This window comes from Tursiops truncatus, chromosome 1 (assembly GCF_011762595.2).
Source record: "Tursiops truncatus isolate mTurTru1 chromosome 1, mTurTru1.mat.Y, whole genome shotgun sequence".
In the NCBI taxonomy this organism is placed as follows: domain Eukaryota; kingdom Metazoa; phylum Chordata; class Mammalia; order Artiodactyla; family Delphinidae; genus Tursiops; species Tursiops truncatus.
Window position 1 is genome coordinate 144,740,079 of NC_047034.1, and position 19,015 is coordinate 144,759,093.

At 50.1% G+C, this 19,015-nt stretch overlaps 1 protein-coding gene across 2 annotated transcripts in view; it reads left to right on the forward strand.

Annotated features, from left to right (window-relative positions):
* TRABD2B (TraB domain containing 2B) overlaps window positions 1–19,015 on the forward strand; it is a 221,414-nt gene that overhangs the window by 181,740 nt on the left and 20,659 nt on the right. For both annotated transcript variants that reach the window (XM_073790013.1, XM_033867014.2), the window contains exon 4: window positions 1,255–1,429. In XM_073790013.1, coding sequence (XP_073646114.1) covers window positions 1,255–1,429 — 175 coding nt within the window. The remainder of the gene's footprint in view (window positions 1–1,254; window positions 1,430–19,015) is intronic.

Consider the following 19,015-nt stretch of genomic DNA (forward strand, 5'->3'; position numbering starts at 1 on the left):
GGGCCTGGGTTGGTGAAGACAGAGTGATGAAGGCGGCACCCCTTGTGAGCAAGGGCTTGGAGGTTAGAATCACACCGGTGGATTGTGGGGAAAGAGCAGGTATTCTTACTCATGGCCTCAGGGTCCTCCGTGGTCCATGGCTTCCTCTCCCACCCCACCCACATGCTGAAGGCCACAGCACTGGAGCAGGTTAGAGAGGCAATGTGTCGGGAACAGAAGAACAAGAAGAGGCGATGTGGTGAGGAGGGACGGCACATCTTTATGTTCAAGGCTCCAGAAACCTGTGCTGGGCACCTACTTTGTGCCAGGCAGCAGGGGCCCAGGAATGACAGAGGTGCTGTCCCTGTACTCAGGGAGCTCTCTGCCTCGTTCAAAGACATGTCAGAAATGCTGGCCCCAGGCCATGCGGCTGAGTGTGGACATGGGGCCGAGAGCTGGGAAATATGGATAGCTCCAAGCCAGGTTGTTGAACAAACCATTGTTATGCAAGGAAGCCTTGGTCCTGGAGTTGAAATTTTCAAGAAGGGAGGGAGGGTTTGGGTTACGTCCTGAGCAGCGGTGGAGCTGGGGATGCAGAGATAGTGGTGGCAACAGAAAGTGGCCAACCAGGGCTGATACACTGGGAGAATCAAAGGTTATGACCGCTCCTCTGACCTCTGTAGGGTGGGGTGGGCTGAAAGGTGTCCACGACAACACCCATCATCTCATGCAATCCCCCTCAATACCATCAGCCCCAACTTATAAATGAGGAAACCTGGGCTCAGAAAAGTTAAGTAATTTGGCCAAAGTCACACAGCATCAGAACAGGGCCTGAAGCCCAGGTCAGCCTTTTCGCTACACCAGGCAGACCCTCCACACCTGCTTGCTGAACCAGATTCCCTGTATGTGCCAGTGACAGGGTCAGTGCTACAGTGAGAGCCTCCCAGGACCTCTGTGTCCGGAAGCTGAGGTTCAACAAGGCAGAGACGCGGGAGTGATACGTGTGTGAGGGTGGCGTCCAAGGGCTCCAGCCTGGCTCTGCCATTTACTTAGCTGTGTGGCTCTCCACCTATCTCTGGATCTTTCGCTCTTCTTTCTTTATTTGTGAAACTGGGATAACAACAGTCATCTCAAAGCATCTGGGAACTGATGAAAAGCATCAATTACCTGAATAAAGGTAAGTTACCCAGCCCCACGCTGGGCTGTGTGTGTTTATTGAAAGCCACTCTGCTCCAGGAAGAACTGAAGGCAGCAGTCTCTGTCTTGCCTTTACAGCTACCCAACTTTATCAACACCACCCTTCCGCCGCACGAGCAGGTCACGGCCCAGGAGATCGACAGCTACTTCCGCCAGGAGCTCATCTACAAGAGGAATGAGCGGATGGGGAAGAGGGTCATGACTCTTCTGCAGGAGAACGAAGACAAGATCTGCTTCTTTGCCTTCGGAGCAGGTTTGGACCGGAGTGGGGAAGGGATTGTTTGCCAGATCCTTAAGGGCTGGGAGGGCTGCTGGACCCTCTTCTGACCTCTACTTCGTAAAGGGAAAAGTTGAGGCCCTGAATGAGCAGGGAAAGCCACACAGTGTTCAGCAGAGCTGGAATCCAACACAGGTCCCCTGCTTCCGGTCAAGGCTTCTTTTGTGACAGTCCCCATGGACAAGGGCAGGGACCACTGCCAAAACCAGGATAACTTCTGTGGCTCCTTCATGCCCCAGGAGGCCATGCTGAGAGCCCAGAACTGAAGCCAGCTCCCAGTGTCCAGCCCAGGCTTGGGCCCACCCCTCAGAGCCAAGGCCAAGTCAGTGAGGGCCACGTGGCCCAGTGGGGAGAAGGCGGCTCTGGCATCCCACAGCCCTGGCTCTAAATCCCAGCCCAACCCCCTCCAGACTGCCTGGCTTCGGAGGGGACCTTCTCAAGGGCTCAAGTCCCTCTTCTATGAATGGGCAGTGATAACAGTAATTATGTGATGAATTGAAAAGACCTACCTTGTAGAATAGTTGCAAAGATTAGTACCACCTAGCTGGAACTCAAAATGGCAGCCACAACGATTGGCATCGTTATGACGGTGACAATTAATACCAATTTTATCACCACCATATGGACCATGACCTTGATGCTCCTTCTGGGGCTCTGGGAAGTCCAGACACGCAGGTACAGGTACAGGACTTGCTCAGCGTCTCTCTCCCTGTTCCTCTCCTGCTTCTTCTCCCTCACTCTGTCTTCCTTTCTCCATGACTGTCTCTCCTGATGACAGTGCTGTCCACCTTGAGACAAAGATACTGCATTTGCCTCCTTTATTTATCAGCTCTTGCTCCGGTGCTACAAGGACAAACGTATTTCTTGCTCACACTGCTTGCAATTTGGGCTGAACGAATTCCCCTTGAGGTGGCTGGTGGGCGTCGTGCTCGTGGGCGTTGTGCTCCCTGGCGCTGTCCTCTCTCTCCCCTCCCTTCCCTGCCCCGCTACCCACACGCTGCCTGCCTGCGTCAGGCGGAGTTGGATCAAGCCGAGCAGCCTGTCTAACACAGAAGGGCCTGTGTGGACATCCTGATTCATAACAGGGCGTGTCCACTGCTAGAGGTCTGCCTCACCCACCCCCCACTGTTCAACCCCAAATACTTCAAGGGTTTGTGTGTGTCTGCACCTGTCTTCCCTCCCCTTCGGCCCTCAGCACGGCAGAGGCGTATGGGAGGGCCTCAGAAACGCGGGACCTCTGGGACAGCCTCTATAAGACCACACCTGCAGCTGGACGGAGACGTCTGGGCTCACGCTGCAGCTGTGCCACGGCCTGATGTGGCCTCTTCCCTCCCCTCTGGCAGCCTCAGTTCACTCATCTGAGCAGAAAGGCCCAGGACTCACTTGGGCCATCTGTGATTCTAGGAGCTCTTCAAACAGATTTCTGAGAAGAGTGGGGTTCCTGTGGCGGTGGGAGGGGCTGCCTGAAGGAGCCAGTAGAAGCAGGACTTCGACAGCAGGACACCTGCTGGGGACCTGGCTTGAGTCAGAACAGATCTGGGGACCATGCAGGGAAGCAAGTGCTCCCCAACACGCACTCTCCCTCACTCACCATCCCAGCAGGCTCCCCAGCCCTCCCTCCTGTGGGCATCTGGGCAGTGTATCCTGTGCTAAACCGGCCCACAGCTGACCACAAAAGGGGCACCACTGGGAACTCAACTAGCCCTCAGGCTGCTCCCCTAATGTGAGCCCCTAGAGAGCCCGGTCACTGAGAGAGGCCGGTAAGGGATCCAGCATTCTGCATGCTCTACCTGCCCCACCTGCTGCAGGGCTCAGGACCAGTCACTCAGGGGCTGCGGGTAGCTAATACCTGCTTCTTCCTGTGGGTGTGGAAACAGGAGAGCCTAGAGACGAAAATCACAATGGCCCAGGCAACCACTGACACTGAAACCCCAAGTGCACTGCAGCACAAATGTCCACTCAGGCACCAGGCCAGCACGCAGGCTCCCTACCACCTCCACTTTCTTCCCCATCTCTGAAATCCAGCTGATTCCTGGTCAGTTTTGTTTTGTTTTTTTCTGGGTTTTTTTTTTACGTCTTTATTGGAGTATAATTACTTTACAATGTTGTGTTACTTTCTGCTGTATAACAAAGTGAATCAGCTATATGTATACATATATCCCCATATCCCCTCCCTCTTGCGTCTCCCACCCTCCCTATCCCACCCCTCTAGGTGGTCACAAAGCACCGAACTGATCTCCCTGTGCTATGCGGCTGCTTCCCACTAGCTATCTATTTTACGTTTGGTAGTGTATATATGTCCATGCCACTCTGTCCCTTTGTCACAGCTTACCCTTCCCCCTCCCCATATCCTCAAGTTCATTCTCTAGTAGGTCTGTGTCTTTATTCCTGTCTTACCCCCAGGTACTTCATGACATTTTTTTTTCTTAAATTCCATATATATGTGTCAGCATATGGTATTTGTCTTTCTCTTTCTGACTTACTTCATTCTGTATGACAGACTCTAGGTCCATCCACCTCATTAAAAATAGCTCAATTTCGTTTCTTTTTATGGCTGAGTAATATTCCATTGTATATATGTGCCACATCTTCTTTATCCATTCATCCGATGATGGACACTTAGGTTGTTTCCATCTCCTGGCTATTGTAAATAGAGCTGCAATGAATATTTTGGTACATGACTCTTTTTGAATTATGGTTTTCTCAGGGTATATACCCAGTAGTGGGATTGCTGGGTCATATGGTAGTTCTCTTTGTAGATTTTTAAGGAACCTCCTTACTGTTCTCCATAGTGGCTGTACCAATTCACATTCCCACCAGCAGTGCAAGAGTGTTCCCTTTTCTCCACACCCTCTCCAGCATTTACTGTTTCTAGATTTTTTGATGATGGCCATTCTGACTGGTGTGAGATGATATCTCATTGTAGTTTTGATTTGCATTTCTCTAATGATTAATGATGTTGAGCATTCTTTCATGTGTTTGTTGGCAGTCTGTATATCTTCTTTGGAGAAATGTCTATTTAGGTCTTCTGCCCATTTTTGGATTGGGTTGTTTGTTTTCTTGTTATTGAGCTGCATGAGCTGCTTGTAAATTTTGGAGATTAATCCTTTGTCAGTTGCTTTGTTTGCAAATATTTTCTCCCATTCTGAGGGTTGTCTTTTCATCTTGTTTATGGTTTCCTTTACTGTGCAAAAGCTTTTAAGTTTCATTAAGTCCCACTTGTTTGTTTTTGTTTTTATTTCCATTTCTCTAGGAGGTGGGTCAAAAAGGATCTTGCTGTGATTTATATCATAGAGTGTTCTGCCTATGTTTTCCTCTAAGAGTTTGATAGTGTCTGGCCTTACATTTAGGTCTTTAACCATTTTGAGTTTATTTTTGTGTATGGTGTTAGGGAGTGTTCTAATTTCATTCTTTTACATGTAGCCGTCCAATTTTCCCAGCACCACTTATTGAAGAGGCTGTCTTTTCTCCTTTGTATATTCTTGCCTCCTTTATCAAAAATAAGGTGACCATATGTGCGTGGGTTTATCTCTGGGCTTTCTATCCTGTTCCATTGATCCATATTTCTGTTTTTTGCCAGTACCATATTGCCTTCATTACTGCAGCTTTGTAATACAGTCTGAAGTCCAGGAACCTGATTCCTCCAGCTCCTTTTTTCTTTCTCAAGATTGCTTTGGCTATTCGGGGTCTTTTGTGTTTCCATACAAATTGTGAAATTGTTTGTTCTAGTTCTGTGAAAAATGCCAGTGGTCGTTTGATAGGGATTGCACTGAATCTGTAGATTGCTTTGGGTAGTAGACTCATTTTACCAATGTTGATTCTTCCAATCCAAGAACATGCTATATCTCTCCATCTGTTTGTATCATCTTTAATTTCTTTCATCAGTGTCTTATAGTTTTCCATATACAGGTCTTTTTTCTCTTTAGGTAGGTTGATTCCTAGGTATTTTATTCTTTTTGTTGTAATGGTAAATGGGAGTGTTTCCTTAATTTCTCTTTCAGATTTTTCATCATTGGTCTATAGGAATGCAAGAGATTTCTGTGCATTAATTTTGTATCCTTCTACATTACCAAATGCACTGATTAGCTCTAGTAGTTTTCTGGTAGCACCTTCAGGATTCTCTATGTATAGTATCATGTCATCTGCAAACAGTGACAGCTTTACTTCTTCTTTTCTGATTTGGATTCCTTTTTTTCTTTTTCTTCTCTAATTGCTGTGGCTAAAACTTCCGAAACTATGTTGAATAATCATGGTGAGAGTGGGCAACCTTGTCTTGTTCCTGATCTTAAAGGAAATGGTTTCAGTTTTCACCATTGAGAATGATGTTGCCTGTGGGTTTGTCATATATGGCCTTTATTATGTTGAGGTAGGTTCCCTCTATGCCTACTTTATGGACAGTTTTTATCATAAATGGGTGTTGAGTTTTGTCAAAAGCTTTTTCTGCATCTATTGAGATGCTCATATGGTTTTTCTCCTTCAATTTGTTAATATGGTTTATCACATTGATTGATTTGCATATATTGAAGAATCCTTGCATTCCTGGGATAAACCCCACTTGATCATGGTGTATGATCCTTTTAATGTGCTGTTGGATTCTGTTTGCTAGCAGTTTTTTGAGAATTTTTGCATCTATGTTCATCAGTGATATTGGCCTGTAATTTTCTTTTTTTGTGACATCTTCATCTGGTTTTAGTATCAGAGCGATGGTGGCCTCGTGGAATGAGTTCGGGAGTGTTCCTCTCTCTGCTATATTTTAGAAGAAGGATAGGTGTTAGCTCTTCTCTAAATGTTTGATAGAATTTGCCTATGAAGCTATCTAGTCCTGGGCTTTTGTTTGTTGGAAGATTTTTTATTTTTTTTTGCGGTACGCGGGCCTCTCCCGTTGTGGAGCACAGGCTCCAGACGCACAGGCTCAGCAGCCATGGCTCACAGGCCTAGCCACTCCACGACATGTGGGATCTTCCCGGACTGGGACATGAACCCGTGTCCCCTGCATCGGCAGGCAGACTCTCAACCACTGCGCCACCAGGGAAGCCCCTATTGGAAGATTTTTAATCACAGTTAAATTTCAGTGCTTGTGATTGGTCTGTTTATATTTTCTATTTCTTTCTGGTTCAATCTCGGAAGGTTGTGCTTTTCTAAGAATTGGTCCATTACTTCCAGGTTGTCCATTTTATGGAATAGAGTTGCTTGTAGTAATCTCTCATGATCCTTTGTGTTTCTGCAGTGTCAGTTGTTACTTCTCCTTTTTCATTTCTATTTCTGTTGTTTTGAGTCTTCTCCCTTTTTTTCCTGCTGAGTCTGGCTAATGGTTTATGATTTTTTTTGTCTTCTCAGAGAACCAGCTTTTAGTTTTATTTATCTTTGCTATTGTTTCCTTCATTTCTTTTTCATTTATTTCTGATTTGATCTTTATGATGTCTTTCCTTCTTCTAACTTTGTGGGGTTTTTTTGTTTTTTTTTTCTCTAATTGCTTTAGGTATAAGGTTAGGTTGTTTTTTTGAGATTTTTCTTGTTTCTTAAGGTGGGATTATATTGCTATAAACTTCCCTCTTGGAACTGCTTTTGCTGCATCCCATAGGTGTTGGGTCATCGTGTTTTCATTGTCATTTGTTTCTAGGTATGTTTTGGTTTCCTCTTTGATTTCTTCAATGATCTCTTGGTTGTTTAGTAGCATATTATTTAGCCTCCTTGTGTTTGTATTTTTTACAGTTTTTTTTGCTGTAATTGATATCTAGTCTCATAGCATTGTGGTTGGAAAAGATACCTTATATGATTTCAATTTTCTTAAATTTACCAAGGCTTGATTTGTGACCCAAAGTATGATCTATCCTGGAGAATGTTCCATGAGCACTTGAGAAGAAAGTGTATTCTGTTGTTTTTGGATGGAATGTCCTATAAATATCAATTAAGTCCATCTTGTTTAATGTGTCATTTAAAGCTTGTGTTTCCTTATTTATTTTCATTTTGCATTATCTGTCCATTGGTGAAAGTGGGGTGTTAAATTCCCCTACTATTATTGTGCTACTGTCAATTTCCCCTTTTATGACTGTTAACGTTTGCCTTACGTATTGAGGTGCTCCTGTGTTGGGTGCATAATTATTTACAATTGTTATATCTTCTTCTTGGATTGATCCCTTGATCATTATGTAGTGTCCTTCTTTGTCTCTTGTAATAGTCTTTATGTTAAAGTCTATTTTGTCTGATATGAGAATTGCTACTCCAGCTTTCTTTTGATTTCCATTTGCATGGAATATCTTTTTCCAACCCCTCGCTTTCAGGCTGTATGTGTCCCTAGGTCTGAAGTGGGTCTCTTGTAGACAGCATATATACGAGTCTTGTTTTTATATCCATTCAGCCAGTCTATGTCTTTTGGTTAGAGCTTTAATCCATTTACATTTAAGGTAATTATTGATATGTATGTTCCTATTACCATTTTCTTAATTGTTTTGGGTTTGTTTTTGTAGGTCTTTTCCTTCTCTTGTGTTTCCCCCTAGAGAAGTTCCTTTAGCATTTGTTGTAAAGCTGGTTTGGTGGTGCTGAATTCTCTTATCTTTTGCCTGTCTGTAAAGGTTTTAATTTCTTCGTCAAATCTGAATGAGAGGGCTTCCCAGGTGGCACAGTGATTGAGAGTCCACCTGCCGATGCAGGGGTTGTGGGTTCGTGCCCCGGTCCGGGGAGGTCCCGTGTGCCGCGGAGCAGCTGGGTCCATGGGCCATGGCTGCTGGACCTGCGCTTCCGGAGCCTGTGCTCCGTGGCGGGAGAGGCCGCGGCAGTGAGAGGCCCATGTACCGCCAAAAAAAAAAAAAAAAAAAAAATCTGAATGAGGTCCTTGCTGAGTAGAGTAATCTTGGTTGTAGGTTTTTCCCTTTCATCACTTTAAATATGTCCTGCCACTCCCTTCTGGCTTGCAGAGTTTCTGCTGAAAGATCAGCTGTTATCCTCACAGGGGTTCCCTTGTATGTTATTGGTTGCTTTTCCCTTGCTGCTTCCAATATTTTTTCTTTGTATTTAATTTTTGATCGTTTGATTAATATGTGTCTTGGCGTGTTTCTCCTTGGATTTATCCTGTATGGGACTCTCTGCACTTCCTGGACTTGATTGACTATTTCCTTTCCCATGTTAGGGAAGTTTTCAACTATAATCTCTTCAAATATTTTCTCAGACCCTTTCTTTTTCTATTCTGCTTCTGGGACCCCTATAATTCAATGTTGGTGTGTTTAATGTTGTCCCAGAGGTCTCTGAGACTGTCCTCAATTCTTTTCATTCTTTTTTCTTTATTCTGCTCAGCAGTAGTTACTTCCACTATTTTATCTTCCAGGTCACTTATCCGTTCTTCTGCCTCAGTTATTCTGCTATTGATTCCTTCTAGAGAATTTTTAATTTCATTTATTATGTTGTTCATAATTGTTTGTTTACTCTTTAGTTCTTCTAAGGCCTTGTTAAATGTTTCTTGTGTTTTCTCTGTTCTATTTCCAAGATTTTGGATCATCTTTACTATCATTATTCTGAATTCTTTTTCAGGTACACTGCTTATTTCCTCCTCATTTGTTTGGTCTGGTGGGTTTTTACCTTGCTCCTTCATCTGCTGCGTATTTCTCTGTCTTCTCATTTTGCTTAACTTACTGTGTTTGGGGTCTCCTTTTCACAGGCTGCAGGTTCATAGTTCCTGTTGTTTTTGGTGTCTGCCCCCAGTGGGTGAGGTTGGTTCAGTGGCTTGTGTAGGCTTCCTGGTGGGGGGAGACTGGTGCCTGTGTTCTGGTGGGTGGGGCTGGATCTTGTCTTTCTGGTGGGCAGGGTCACGTCCGGTGGTGTGTTTTGGAGTGTCTGTGAACTTATTATGATTTTAGGCAGCCTCTCTGCTAATGGGTGGGGTTGTGTCCCTGTCTTACTAGTTGTTTGGCATGGGGTGTCCAGCACTGGTGGTTAGCTGGACGTTGGATGGAGCTGGGTCTTAGCGTTGAGACAGAGATCTCTGGGAGAGCTCTCGCAGATTGATATTACGTGGGGCCGGGAGGTCTCTGGTGGTCCAATGTTCTGAACTCGGCTCTCCCACCTCAGAGGCTCAGGTCTGACACCAGGCTGGAGCACCAAGACCCTGTCAGCCACACGGCGTCCTGGAGCTCAGAACTCCGAAATGGATTTCACTGGGCTGAAATCAAGATGTTGGCAGGATCATGTTCGTTCTGGAGGTTCTGCCGAATCAACTAGCCCTGAAAATGGATGGCGCTGGAGCGTGGGGCCCAGACCCGCCATCACTGGCAGTCGGAGAGCATGGGCCTGGTCAGTTTTTTTGACAGACCACCAAAAAGACCTCACCGCTGTCTACTCTGTCCATCCCCACTGCCACTGTCCTGGTCCAAAGCCTCCATCAGCTCCAGCCTCCTGGTCCTCTCCCCACTTCCAGGCTGCTCCCCATGGTGGAGCCAGTGCAGGGTGCTGGCTCTGTCTCCTGCCAGCGTCCTGAGCTCCAGGAAGGCAGGCTTCACTTCATCATGCCTGTGTTTTTCAGTCATGTGTAATATGTTTTGAGCTCAGTGAAGGTATGAAAGAATGAATGAGTGAAGGAAGGAACAGATGAATGAATGTTGACCGGATCCTCCAATCCTAGTCTCCTGGCCTGGAGAGCTTAGAACAGCCCAGCAGTAAAGTGAGGGCAATGGGAGCCCCACCTTGGCTCTTAGAGACCGTCTGTCCTATGGCAACAGGCCCGGGACTGTGGGCACATCCTGCCGGCAGATGCCACTTCTGGCTCAGCAGCACCTGGAGCAAATGGCCTGCTCGGTGCTGCACATCTACGCTCGACCTGAGCATTTCAGAGCTGGACTCAGCCTCCAAGCTCGAGCCTGCCCACCTCATCATAGCCACGGGCAGACTGAGTTCCACAGACGCCAGGACGTGGGTGAAGCTCATGGCGAGATGGGGACAGAGCCGGGACTGGTCCCCGGGGCCCAGAGCCGTGGTCAGGGGCTCTGTTCTCACGTGCGGTCAGGGAGCCAGCTGAGAGGACCTGTAACAGTGTGTCAGCATGGGACACGTCCACACACAACTTGTGGTGACAGAAGTCCACGCCTGCCTCGCTGTGTCCTTATGGCCACATAGCTCCTGAGTCCCACATCCAAAGGCAGGCTGAGGACGTAGGTGCAGGGACAGGCCCAGCACTCTTCGGCAGCATGCGACCTACAGACGCACAGGCTCCATGGCACACGTTCCCGTCTGGGTGCCTTTTCCAACTCAGGCCTTCCCAGACCCCCGAGCACTGGGGACCTGAGTCAGCCTCACTCGTTGCCCATCCCCTGTCCGGCCCTCAAAGAAGGCACTGTGGGAGGGAGGGAGGGTCTGTGCCCCTGGAAATACACCTCGCCATCCCCCAGAGGGTGTCTGTTCGTGCAACAGTCTCTCAGATCCAGTTTCATGAATGTCTCTAGGAAATAGCTTAGGACAGAAATATGATTATAAGACTCCCAGCCGCCCACAGCCTGGCCTTGCCCATCCTGTCATTCTATAGCCTGAGGTTCTGCCACTTTACAACAGACCGGCCTGAGACCAGCCTCAGGCTCACTAGGGTGAGGGAGAGGAAGAGCCTCCACCTGCCTAGCCACCCCCCGTGCCCATCCAGATCTTTCCCCAGCCCACCCCAGCTCCAGAACCCCTTCCTGAGAGTCCACAAGCACAGACTGGGATTCCCAGTGCTTCAGGCCGACCGGCCCCTCCTCTGCTCTGCTCTACAGGGAGATTTGATGCAAAGGGTCAGAGCTTTGCAGTCAGGATGCCTGGGCATAAAGCCGGGTTCCATCACTGTTAATTAAGAGAGTTTGGGAAAACCATTTCACCTCCAAGGACCTCAGTCTCTCATCTGTAAAATGGGGATCATACACCTGCCTCATCAGACTGTGCTAGACGTACTTTAGATAATAGCATTACACTCTCTACTGTGGTGGAGGGATCCTTATCACAGAGACCCTCCTGTGGGCCAGCCACCATTCCAGGCTCTTAGATTACGTTACCTCTGATCTTCACAATAAGCCCACGAGAAGGGGGTTATTATACTCATTTTGCAGATGAAAACTAAGGCCCAGAGCAGATGAATGGCTTCCTCAAGGCCTTGCAGGCAGACCTTCAACTTGAATCCTGGCCCCTTGGGTCCTGGTCTTGGCCATTTCCCCCCCGTACATGGTGCCCTTGCTGTATACTTCCAGAAAGGTTGACGATTTTGCAGGAGAGTGTCTTTTTAGCTGGTGCATCCCACAGAAGAGTACTCTCCTTAGCGTTTGGGCTGTTTCTGTATTCAGGAGCTGTTTGACCTCTTCTGGAAGTTATTCAGCAGGTTCCAGGGCAGTTGGGGTGTGGACACTTGTGACAACTCTGAGCAGGCCTGGGTGACAGCTGGGGACCCAGATGGAAGCCCCACCTCCTTGGGAGGTGACTGTGGCCAGTGTGCAAACCTGGATGTTCTGGAAGGAGCCAGGCCACTGCCATGGAGGGGTGCACCAGCCCAGGGTTAGGGGAAGGCTGATTCCAGACTGCCAGGCCCATGCAGTTTGACAAGCTGAGCCTACGTGTCCTCAGAGATCTTAAGTGTGTCCTCGGATTTCCTCTGGCCTACAAATAATGGAGAAAAATAAGTAGAAGATGGTGAATTTTTTTATTAATGAAGTGTATTAAATTTACAGGCTTATATTCTGAAATGATCTTCCTTCTACTGTGTTTGAAGTTAAATATCTTCCTCTTTAGAAAGAAAATAGTGGTGAAATGAGACAAACTGGGCTTTCAGAGCCCTTACTTGGCAAAATTAAAAGTTGATAACTGTATTGTTTCTCCCACCCACCCGCCTTCTCTTCAGATAGGAGAGAATCGAGCAAGCCTAAAACATGCTGAAAAGCATACAATAGGAGGGGTGAGGCCAATGATACAGGAGAGAAATTGGGGAAAATGACTCGCCCAAGTTTCCAAGAAAGCAGGAAAGCTGGGGGCCAGAGCTCAGGTAGAGGATATGGCCTTGGATAGAAAAGGGCACTTGGAGAAGGGAGAAGGCTGGCAGGATGGTAAGTTGGTGGTGGAAAGGTGACCTGTTGGCTTCTAATCAGAGCTTCACTCTGTAGAGGTTGAAGTCATGTGCAGAGAAAGAGGGGCCTGGGGGCTGGTTCTTGGTTTGAAGACAGGAGAACATTTGACGTAAATGTAAGAGAGATTGGCCACAAGAACTGACATCGACAGGAAGTTAAATGAATTTCATATCATGAGCCAGCTGTGACTGATTGGTATGGTGACCTGGAGTGCGGTATAAAGGACGACAAGACCAGATCGAAGCTCAGCAGAGAAGAGGTCTGATTGATTAGTGGTGTCTGCTGTGGACCTGGATTAGGCCACATTCCTGCCCCATATCTGCTCTGATTGCTGGGAACAGAGACCATACTGATTGGTGATTGAGGGCCTGTGAACCTGCAGCGGTCCCAAATCCCAGCTTGTAAGATTTTCTACAGCAACACTGGACATCTAGGGTGTAAAGGCAGATGTACCTACACTCCAGGCCTTTTCCTGATTTCATCCTAGAAGCCACTGCTCAATAAGCATCCCGCTGACTGTGAACTACTCCAGGGCAGGCCCATATCTCCGCAGAACTGCCAACACCCAGGAGATGTTCTATAAAGACGTACTAGACCAAACCACCCAGAAACAAGTTCCCTCCATTCAGTCACATGGTATCTCTTGGGCTCCAGGCCTCTGGGGTGGAGGGAGAGGGGCTCTCAGCCCCAGGCACTAGAAGAAAATTACAGTTTTGTCCCTAGCTCTAGGGAACTGGGGCTTCCTCAGGTTGTGTTCACTTGTTCAGCCATCCTGAGACCTGGAACAGAAGGCATAATGCGGGAGCTGGCTGAGCTGGGCTGGAGACACGAGCCAGACTCAAGGGTAGACCAGTTAGCCTGCAGGGCCCATTCATTCTGAACTCTGAGAGCCACTGGTATGTTCCGTAACCCCAGTGTGCTACAGCCTGAATATAATTCTAACTTCTGACCTTACAAAGTCCTCTGACCCTAACAGCCTGCTGTTCTAAGACTGTGTGGTTCTGATATCCCAGCCTTCCATCATCACAGAATTCTAACCCTCTAGCAGAGTTTGCTTCAGTCTCTCTTGGGTTCCTTGGGAGGAGTATGGAGCTAAGAGCCTGCTAGGACCTGGAAATTCCTCCACATAGGACTGCTGCCACCCGTCCCCCACACCACCCACCCGCAGTAAGCAGAAGTCCAAGCAGAAAGCAGGATTTGACAAGTTAAAAGCCAGGCTGTGTGAGCGTCGGAGACAGAGGTGCTGTAGCTGTTACCCGAGCACCTGCACATCCAGCACCCCCAGCCTCCAGGCTGCGCCAGCCCCTCTTGAGCCCCAGCTGAAGTGCCACAGGCCCATAATCAGGAACAGGCCTGTGAGGCTGGGACACAGGAGTCGACTCATGGCGAAGACCCGGACTTGAGAGAAGGGCGAGATAGAAGCCCGACACATGGAACACCAGTAACATTTAAAAATGAATAACAGCAGCGACTGCTCCTTGGAGAGTGGGCACCATCCTGCTTGAAGAACACCCATATCCGTCAGCTTACACGGCTTTCACGTCCTCATTGCCTCCTGGAGGGAGACAGGATTGTATTATTATTCCATTTGGCAGATGGGTAAATCAAGGTGGAGATGAGAAGTGAGAGAATCTTAGAACTGGAGTGGAACAATGGTCAACACTGACTAGGCCATTCTTTCTGATGCCCGTCTCCCTAAAAAGCCATCCAGCTGCTACTTGGGCCCTCTGTTCTCCTGAGAATGACCTTCCCCTCTCCTGACTGGGCCTTCTGGGACCTCTTCTCTGGGATCCCACAGTCCCACAGGATTTCCCTACCACAGCTCTGCTCGTGCTGAGCACATCTGTCATCTCCTAGTCTAGGAAGGGGAGGGGAGGTCAGAGAAGACTTCCTGGAGGAGGTGAGAATTGATTGGTTGAAATTTCCCTGATGCATGTCCAGCTGCCTTCCAATTCCTCTCCTCATCCCCACAGTCCTCAGGGCAAGACCCCAGCCACCTCCTTCCCCCCCCTGGTTCTCCACTCAGGGGCCTCAGGAACAAAAACTCCTCAGAGCTCATGGCTGAGCACAGAAGAGCAACCACAGCCCATGTAGGGCCCTGGTAACCTTAGAAACGAGGGACCCAGCAAATAGCACACGCCCAGCCACTTTCTCTCCTCCCGGCCAAATGCCCATGGCCTGCCATTCTCCCCACTTTGGGGCATGAGGCCACAGCGTCCAGAAGTGTTTCAGAGTTTTCCGACGGTGTTTCAAAGGGCCCGGCCGCCCCACCATGTACACATCTGGCAGCTGGCATGCCTGCTCCAGGCTGAGATCCTTGGCCAGCGTCACCCTTCCTGTTTCAGCCCAGAGCATCCAGCCAGCCAGAGGAACGTCCCATCTGCTAGCTTGTCCCTAACTGGAGCCAGCCCTGCCCTCTGGACCAGGCTGGACCTCTGTGAGCTAGGGCACCTGGAATGTCAGCTAAGGGCTCAGCACTCTTGCTGGGCATGTGGGGAAAGCAGGGGGAGGAGAGAGTGTCCTAGGTGGAGGGCATGGGCTTCAGAGCCTGACTGCCTGCGTGAGGACCTCAGCGCCTGTCCTCGTAGGAAGGAGCCTGGGCAGACCAGGTACTTGGCTTCTCTCGGCCCTCAGTGTCCCTCTAAGAGGAGCCTGGTGTCAGTGGGCAGCACACGTGCAGCTCAGGCCTGGCGCACGTGAGCTCTTGCGCTGTCAGTATTATTTCAGAGCCCACGGTCCTCCAAGAACAGGACTCCCACCCAGGGGAGAGCAGGGCTGTCCGGGGGATGAGGCAGAAGTGCTCGGTGGCCTCTGAGGACCCAGCTGGGACCCTGCAGGGAGACCCTCACGGCTGGTCTCAGCTCCAAGACACAGTGAGGCTCAGGACGTTGGGCCCCGTCCCTGCCTGCATGGTTGGCCAACAGGGTGCTCTCCTGGGGTGCTAGGTGCTGACATTCTGGGAAGGGAGCCTCTGGGTGTTATAAAGAGTGGTAACCATGACCGCAGCGAGCCCTGCACTGGGCGCTGCCCCCTGCAGTTCACAGACCCCATCACAGGCTCCGTCTGCAGGGCTCTCCCCACAGTGCCTCATGCTGACCTCAAATCACTCTGCACAGTCATTGCCTGAGTCTGGCGTGGTGTCAGACCCCAGGAGGGAAAGGCCCCACGTCTAACCTATCTCAGGGTCCCCAGGGCTTGGCACGTGCCTGACATGTAGGAGGTCCCAGTGAAGGCTTGTGGGGAAGGCTCTGCGGCTTCAGGCCTGTACCCCTCTGGGGTATAGGTTCCTCAAAACCCCCAGGGCTTATGTCCTCACTGTGGGACAAGGGCAGGGCCCAAGGAGGAGGCTGACCCCTAGTCTGTGTCCTGTCCCTTCCTCTTCAGCCCCGTAGCCCCGGCATCCCTCCCTCACTGCATAGCTCACACTGCCCTGTAATTGTTTGCATGTCTGTCTCGCCTCCACCCTGTGATGTCCTCCAGGGTGGGGACCATGTGTCTCAGCTCCCGGCACAAAACTGGGTACAGGGGAGACATCATCTCAGTCCTTGCTGAACTGAAAAAGCCCCAGTCCAGCCCTGCCTCGCCGGCAGAGCAGGAGAAAGCAAGCTTGGCTCTGCCAGTTTCCCAGACGGACCCTCCTTGGGAGTTCGAAGCCCCGAGGTACCCCCAATTCTCCATCCACCTGTCCATCTGTCTAGCTCTCCCGTCACACTTCCTCGGGTAAACAAACACCGCTGTTGCTTGATACCCAGCGGCTGAACCTGGCAGCTAGAGTAACACTTGATAGTTCCCCTTGCATTAATTTCAGACGGAACATAAATATGGGCTTGGACTCCCTCTTCCAGGAAGAGAAAACTGGAAACCCATTGGACTCACTGGAGAGAAAACGTGTGCTGGCCAAGGGGAGCCCGTGTTACTTTGGAGCTTTTGTGGGAACATCTGGTTCTCCCCTCCTCCCCTCCACTAAGCCCCCCAGTACTGTCTTGAAATTGCCCTGTTAACTGGCATGCTCTTTGAGCTGAATACTCACACGCTTTCCTCTCTGATCTGGTGAAACCTGGAGGGGACACACGTTTCTGACGATTCGCTGCCCCCAGAACGTGAGCTCAGGATCACTCGCAGCTGCCAGTACTTCAGAGCAGATGTACCGGCCACGCAGCCAACTAGGACATCTCTGGATGGAAGCCCAAGCTTTGCCTTTTACCGGCTGTGTGACCTTCAGCAAGTCCCGTCCTCTCACTGAGCTCCAGTTCCCTCATCTGTCAACTGGCAGTACCTGGAAATGCTTCTGTGAAGATGAAATGAAATAATATTTGAAAAGCATCTTGTGCCCAGGAGACTCACTGAGGAGGAGTTTGCCTTCAGGTCATCACATGATGGAATCACAGAGGTGGGAGGACCCATGAGACCTTTGTAGGGAAACTGGGACAGAGAGGGGAAGGAGACTGCCTGAGGTCACACAGCTGCTTGGCTGTCGAGCCAGGTTTTCTATCCTAACCTCAGGACGGGATTCGTAGCTCTGTCCTACCCCACCTGTCATGTCGGAGGGTAAATGGGGGCTGTTGGGCTATGCCCAGCCGATGAGCCTCGTGCCCTAGCACAGGCCTGCTTGTGCCTGGAAGAAGGGGAGCCTTTGTCTCTGCACTACAACATCATGGGGCTCCGCCCACTCAGATCAGGACACCTTCCCTGCCTGTATATGATGTCCCTTAAGTGGCACTCTGGCTTGCATGGTCAGGGGACACAGTCACCAAACCAGCCTTACAATTTGTCAAACCTATAATCCTCCTCCAGGCCCTTGCTCCTCCCCTTGCCTGTTTCCCAACTCCGCCCCCTCCAATCTATCTGCTTGAATCCACCCTTTCTGGGCCCCTCTTCCAGGAAGCCTTCCTTGGTGTCTTTGGTGTATGGATCTCTCCTCCGTGCCCTTTGTTTTTTGTTTTTTGGGTTTTTTAGCGGTACGCGGGCCTCTCACTGTTGTGGCCTCTCCCGTCGCGGAGCACAGGCTCAGCGGCCATGGCTCACGGGCTCAGCTGCTCCGCGCCATGTGGGATGTTCCCAGACCGGGGCACGAATCCATGTCCCCTGCATCGGTAGGCGGACTCTCACCCACTGCGCCACCAGGGAAGCCCCCGTGCCCTTTGTTTTTGTTTCTGGGTTCTCTTTCTCCCTCCTCTCCTTCCCTCTCTATCTCTGTCTCCTTGTATCTCTTTCTCTCTGTCCCGACATCTCTCCTTTTCCTTCTCTCCTTACTGTTGCCTCTGTGTCTCTGTCTGTTGCAGCCTGTCTCCCAGCCCCTGTCACCTCCTCTCTTCTTTCTTCTCTCTGTCTCCCTGTGTTCTGGAGCTCTCTCCTCCTCCCTGTCTGTCTCTGAGCGTCTCTTCTTTCTCTGCCTCTCTCCGTGTGTCCCTCTCTCCCACTCTGTGGCTCTGTGTGCCCCGCCCCCACTGTCCTCCCTCTCTTCCCTCCTCTCCTGGTCCACACGGCCTCAGCAGATGAAATGGGATGTTCCTTCCTGAAGACAGCTGGCCAGAGGGCAGCCGTCAATGCTGGAAGGAGCTGCTGAACAGTGGCCAGGAGACGCCGGGAGCCTGGGCGAGCCATGTAGGCTAAGCTGTGACAGCGAGGGGCCCCTTTGGAAACTTTCCACACCTTCCCTGCAGGTTCCAGGATGGATGTGGTGCCTTTTTCGGGATTTGTGACCTTGGAGGCAAGCCCAAGCCCTGTCTGCCAGCCCCTGGGGACGACATGCACTGGGCCCTGACTGCGGGGCTGCTCTGACAGCCAAGCTCCTGGGATTGGTGGGACCTGCAGGAGGATCACCAAGGGGCTGGGCCACAGCTGTGAGGGGAAGGGATCCTCAAGCTCAGGTCTCCTGGGGATAAGACGAGATCATGGAAAGGACAGGGAGTAACGGATTCTGTCATTCATTCATTCAACAAACATTCATGAAGCTACCACCCTGTGCCAGCCTTGATCTTAGCCCTGGGGACAAAGCTGGATCAGGCGTGGCCCCCGCCCTCGAAAAGCTGTTGGTCTCTCCTCAAGTGGCTTGCTGGGGACACATTCTGACAGAGGCACCTCCAGGGTGTGGGGAGCTCATTCCAGCCATGGTGAAGAGGGTGAACTGGAGAGAGCAAGGAGGCTGCTGTCTGCAGTGATTCAGGCAGAAGGTGATGGTGACCTGGGCCAGGGTCAAGCATGGTTAGAAGGCAAAATCCAGGGTATTCTGGTGACCGAATGGATGAGGATGAGGAGAGGGAAGGAGGAGTGAAGACGCGCCCATCTGACTTGGATGGTGGAACTCAGCTGAGACACATCCAGGAGGGGAGGGGGAGGCTCTGGAGGATGTTGGGTGGAGATGCCCAGGAGGCTGCTGGACAAATGGGTCTGGGCTGGGGCAGCAGGTCCAGAGTGGTAACTGAAGCCGTATGAATGGAGGGATTCACATTCCACGGATTGTGAGAAGAGTGAGAAGAAAAGAAGGCTGTGGAAA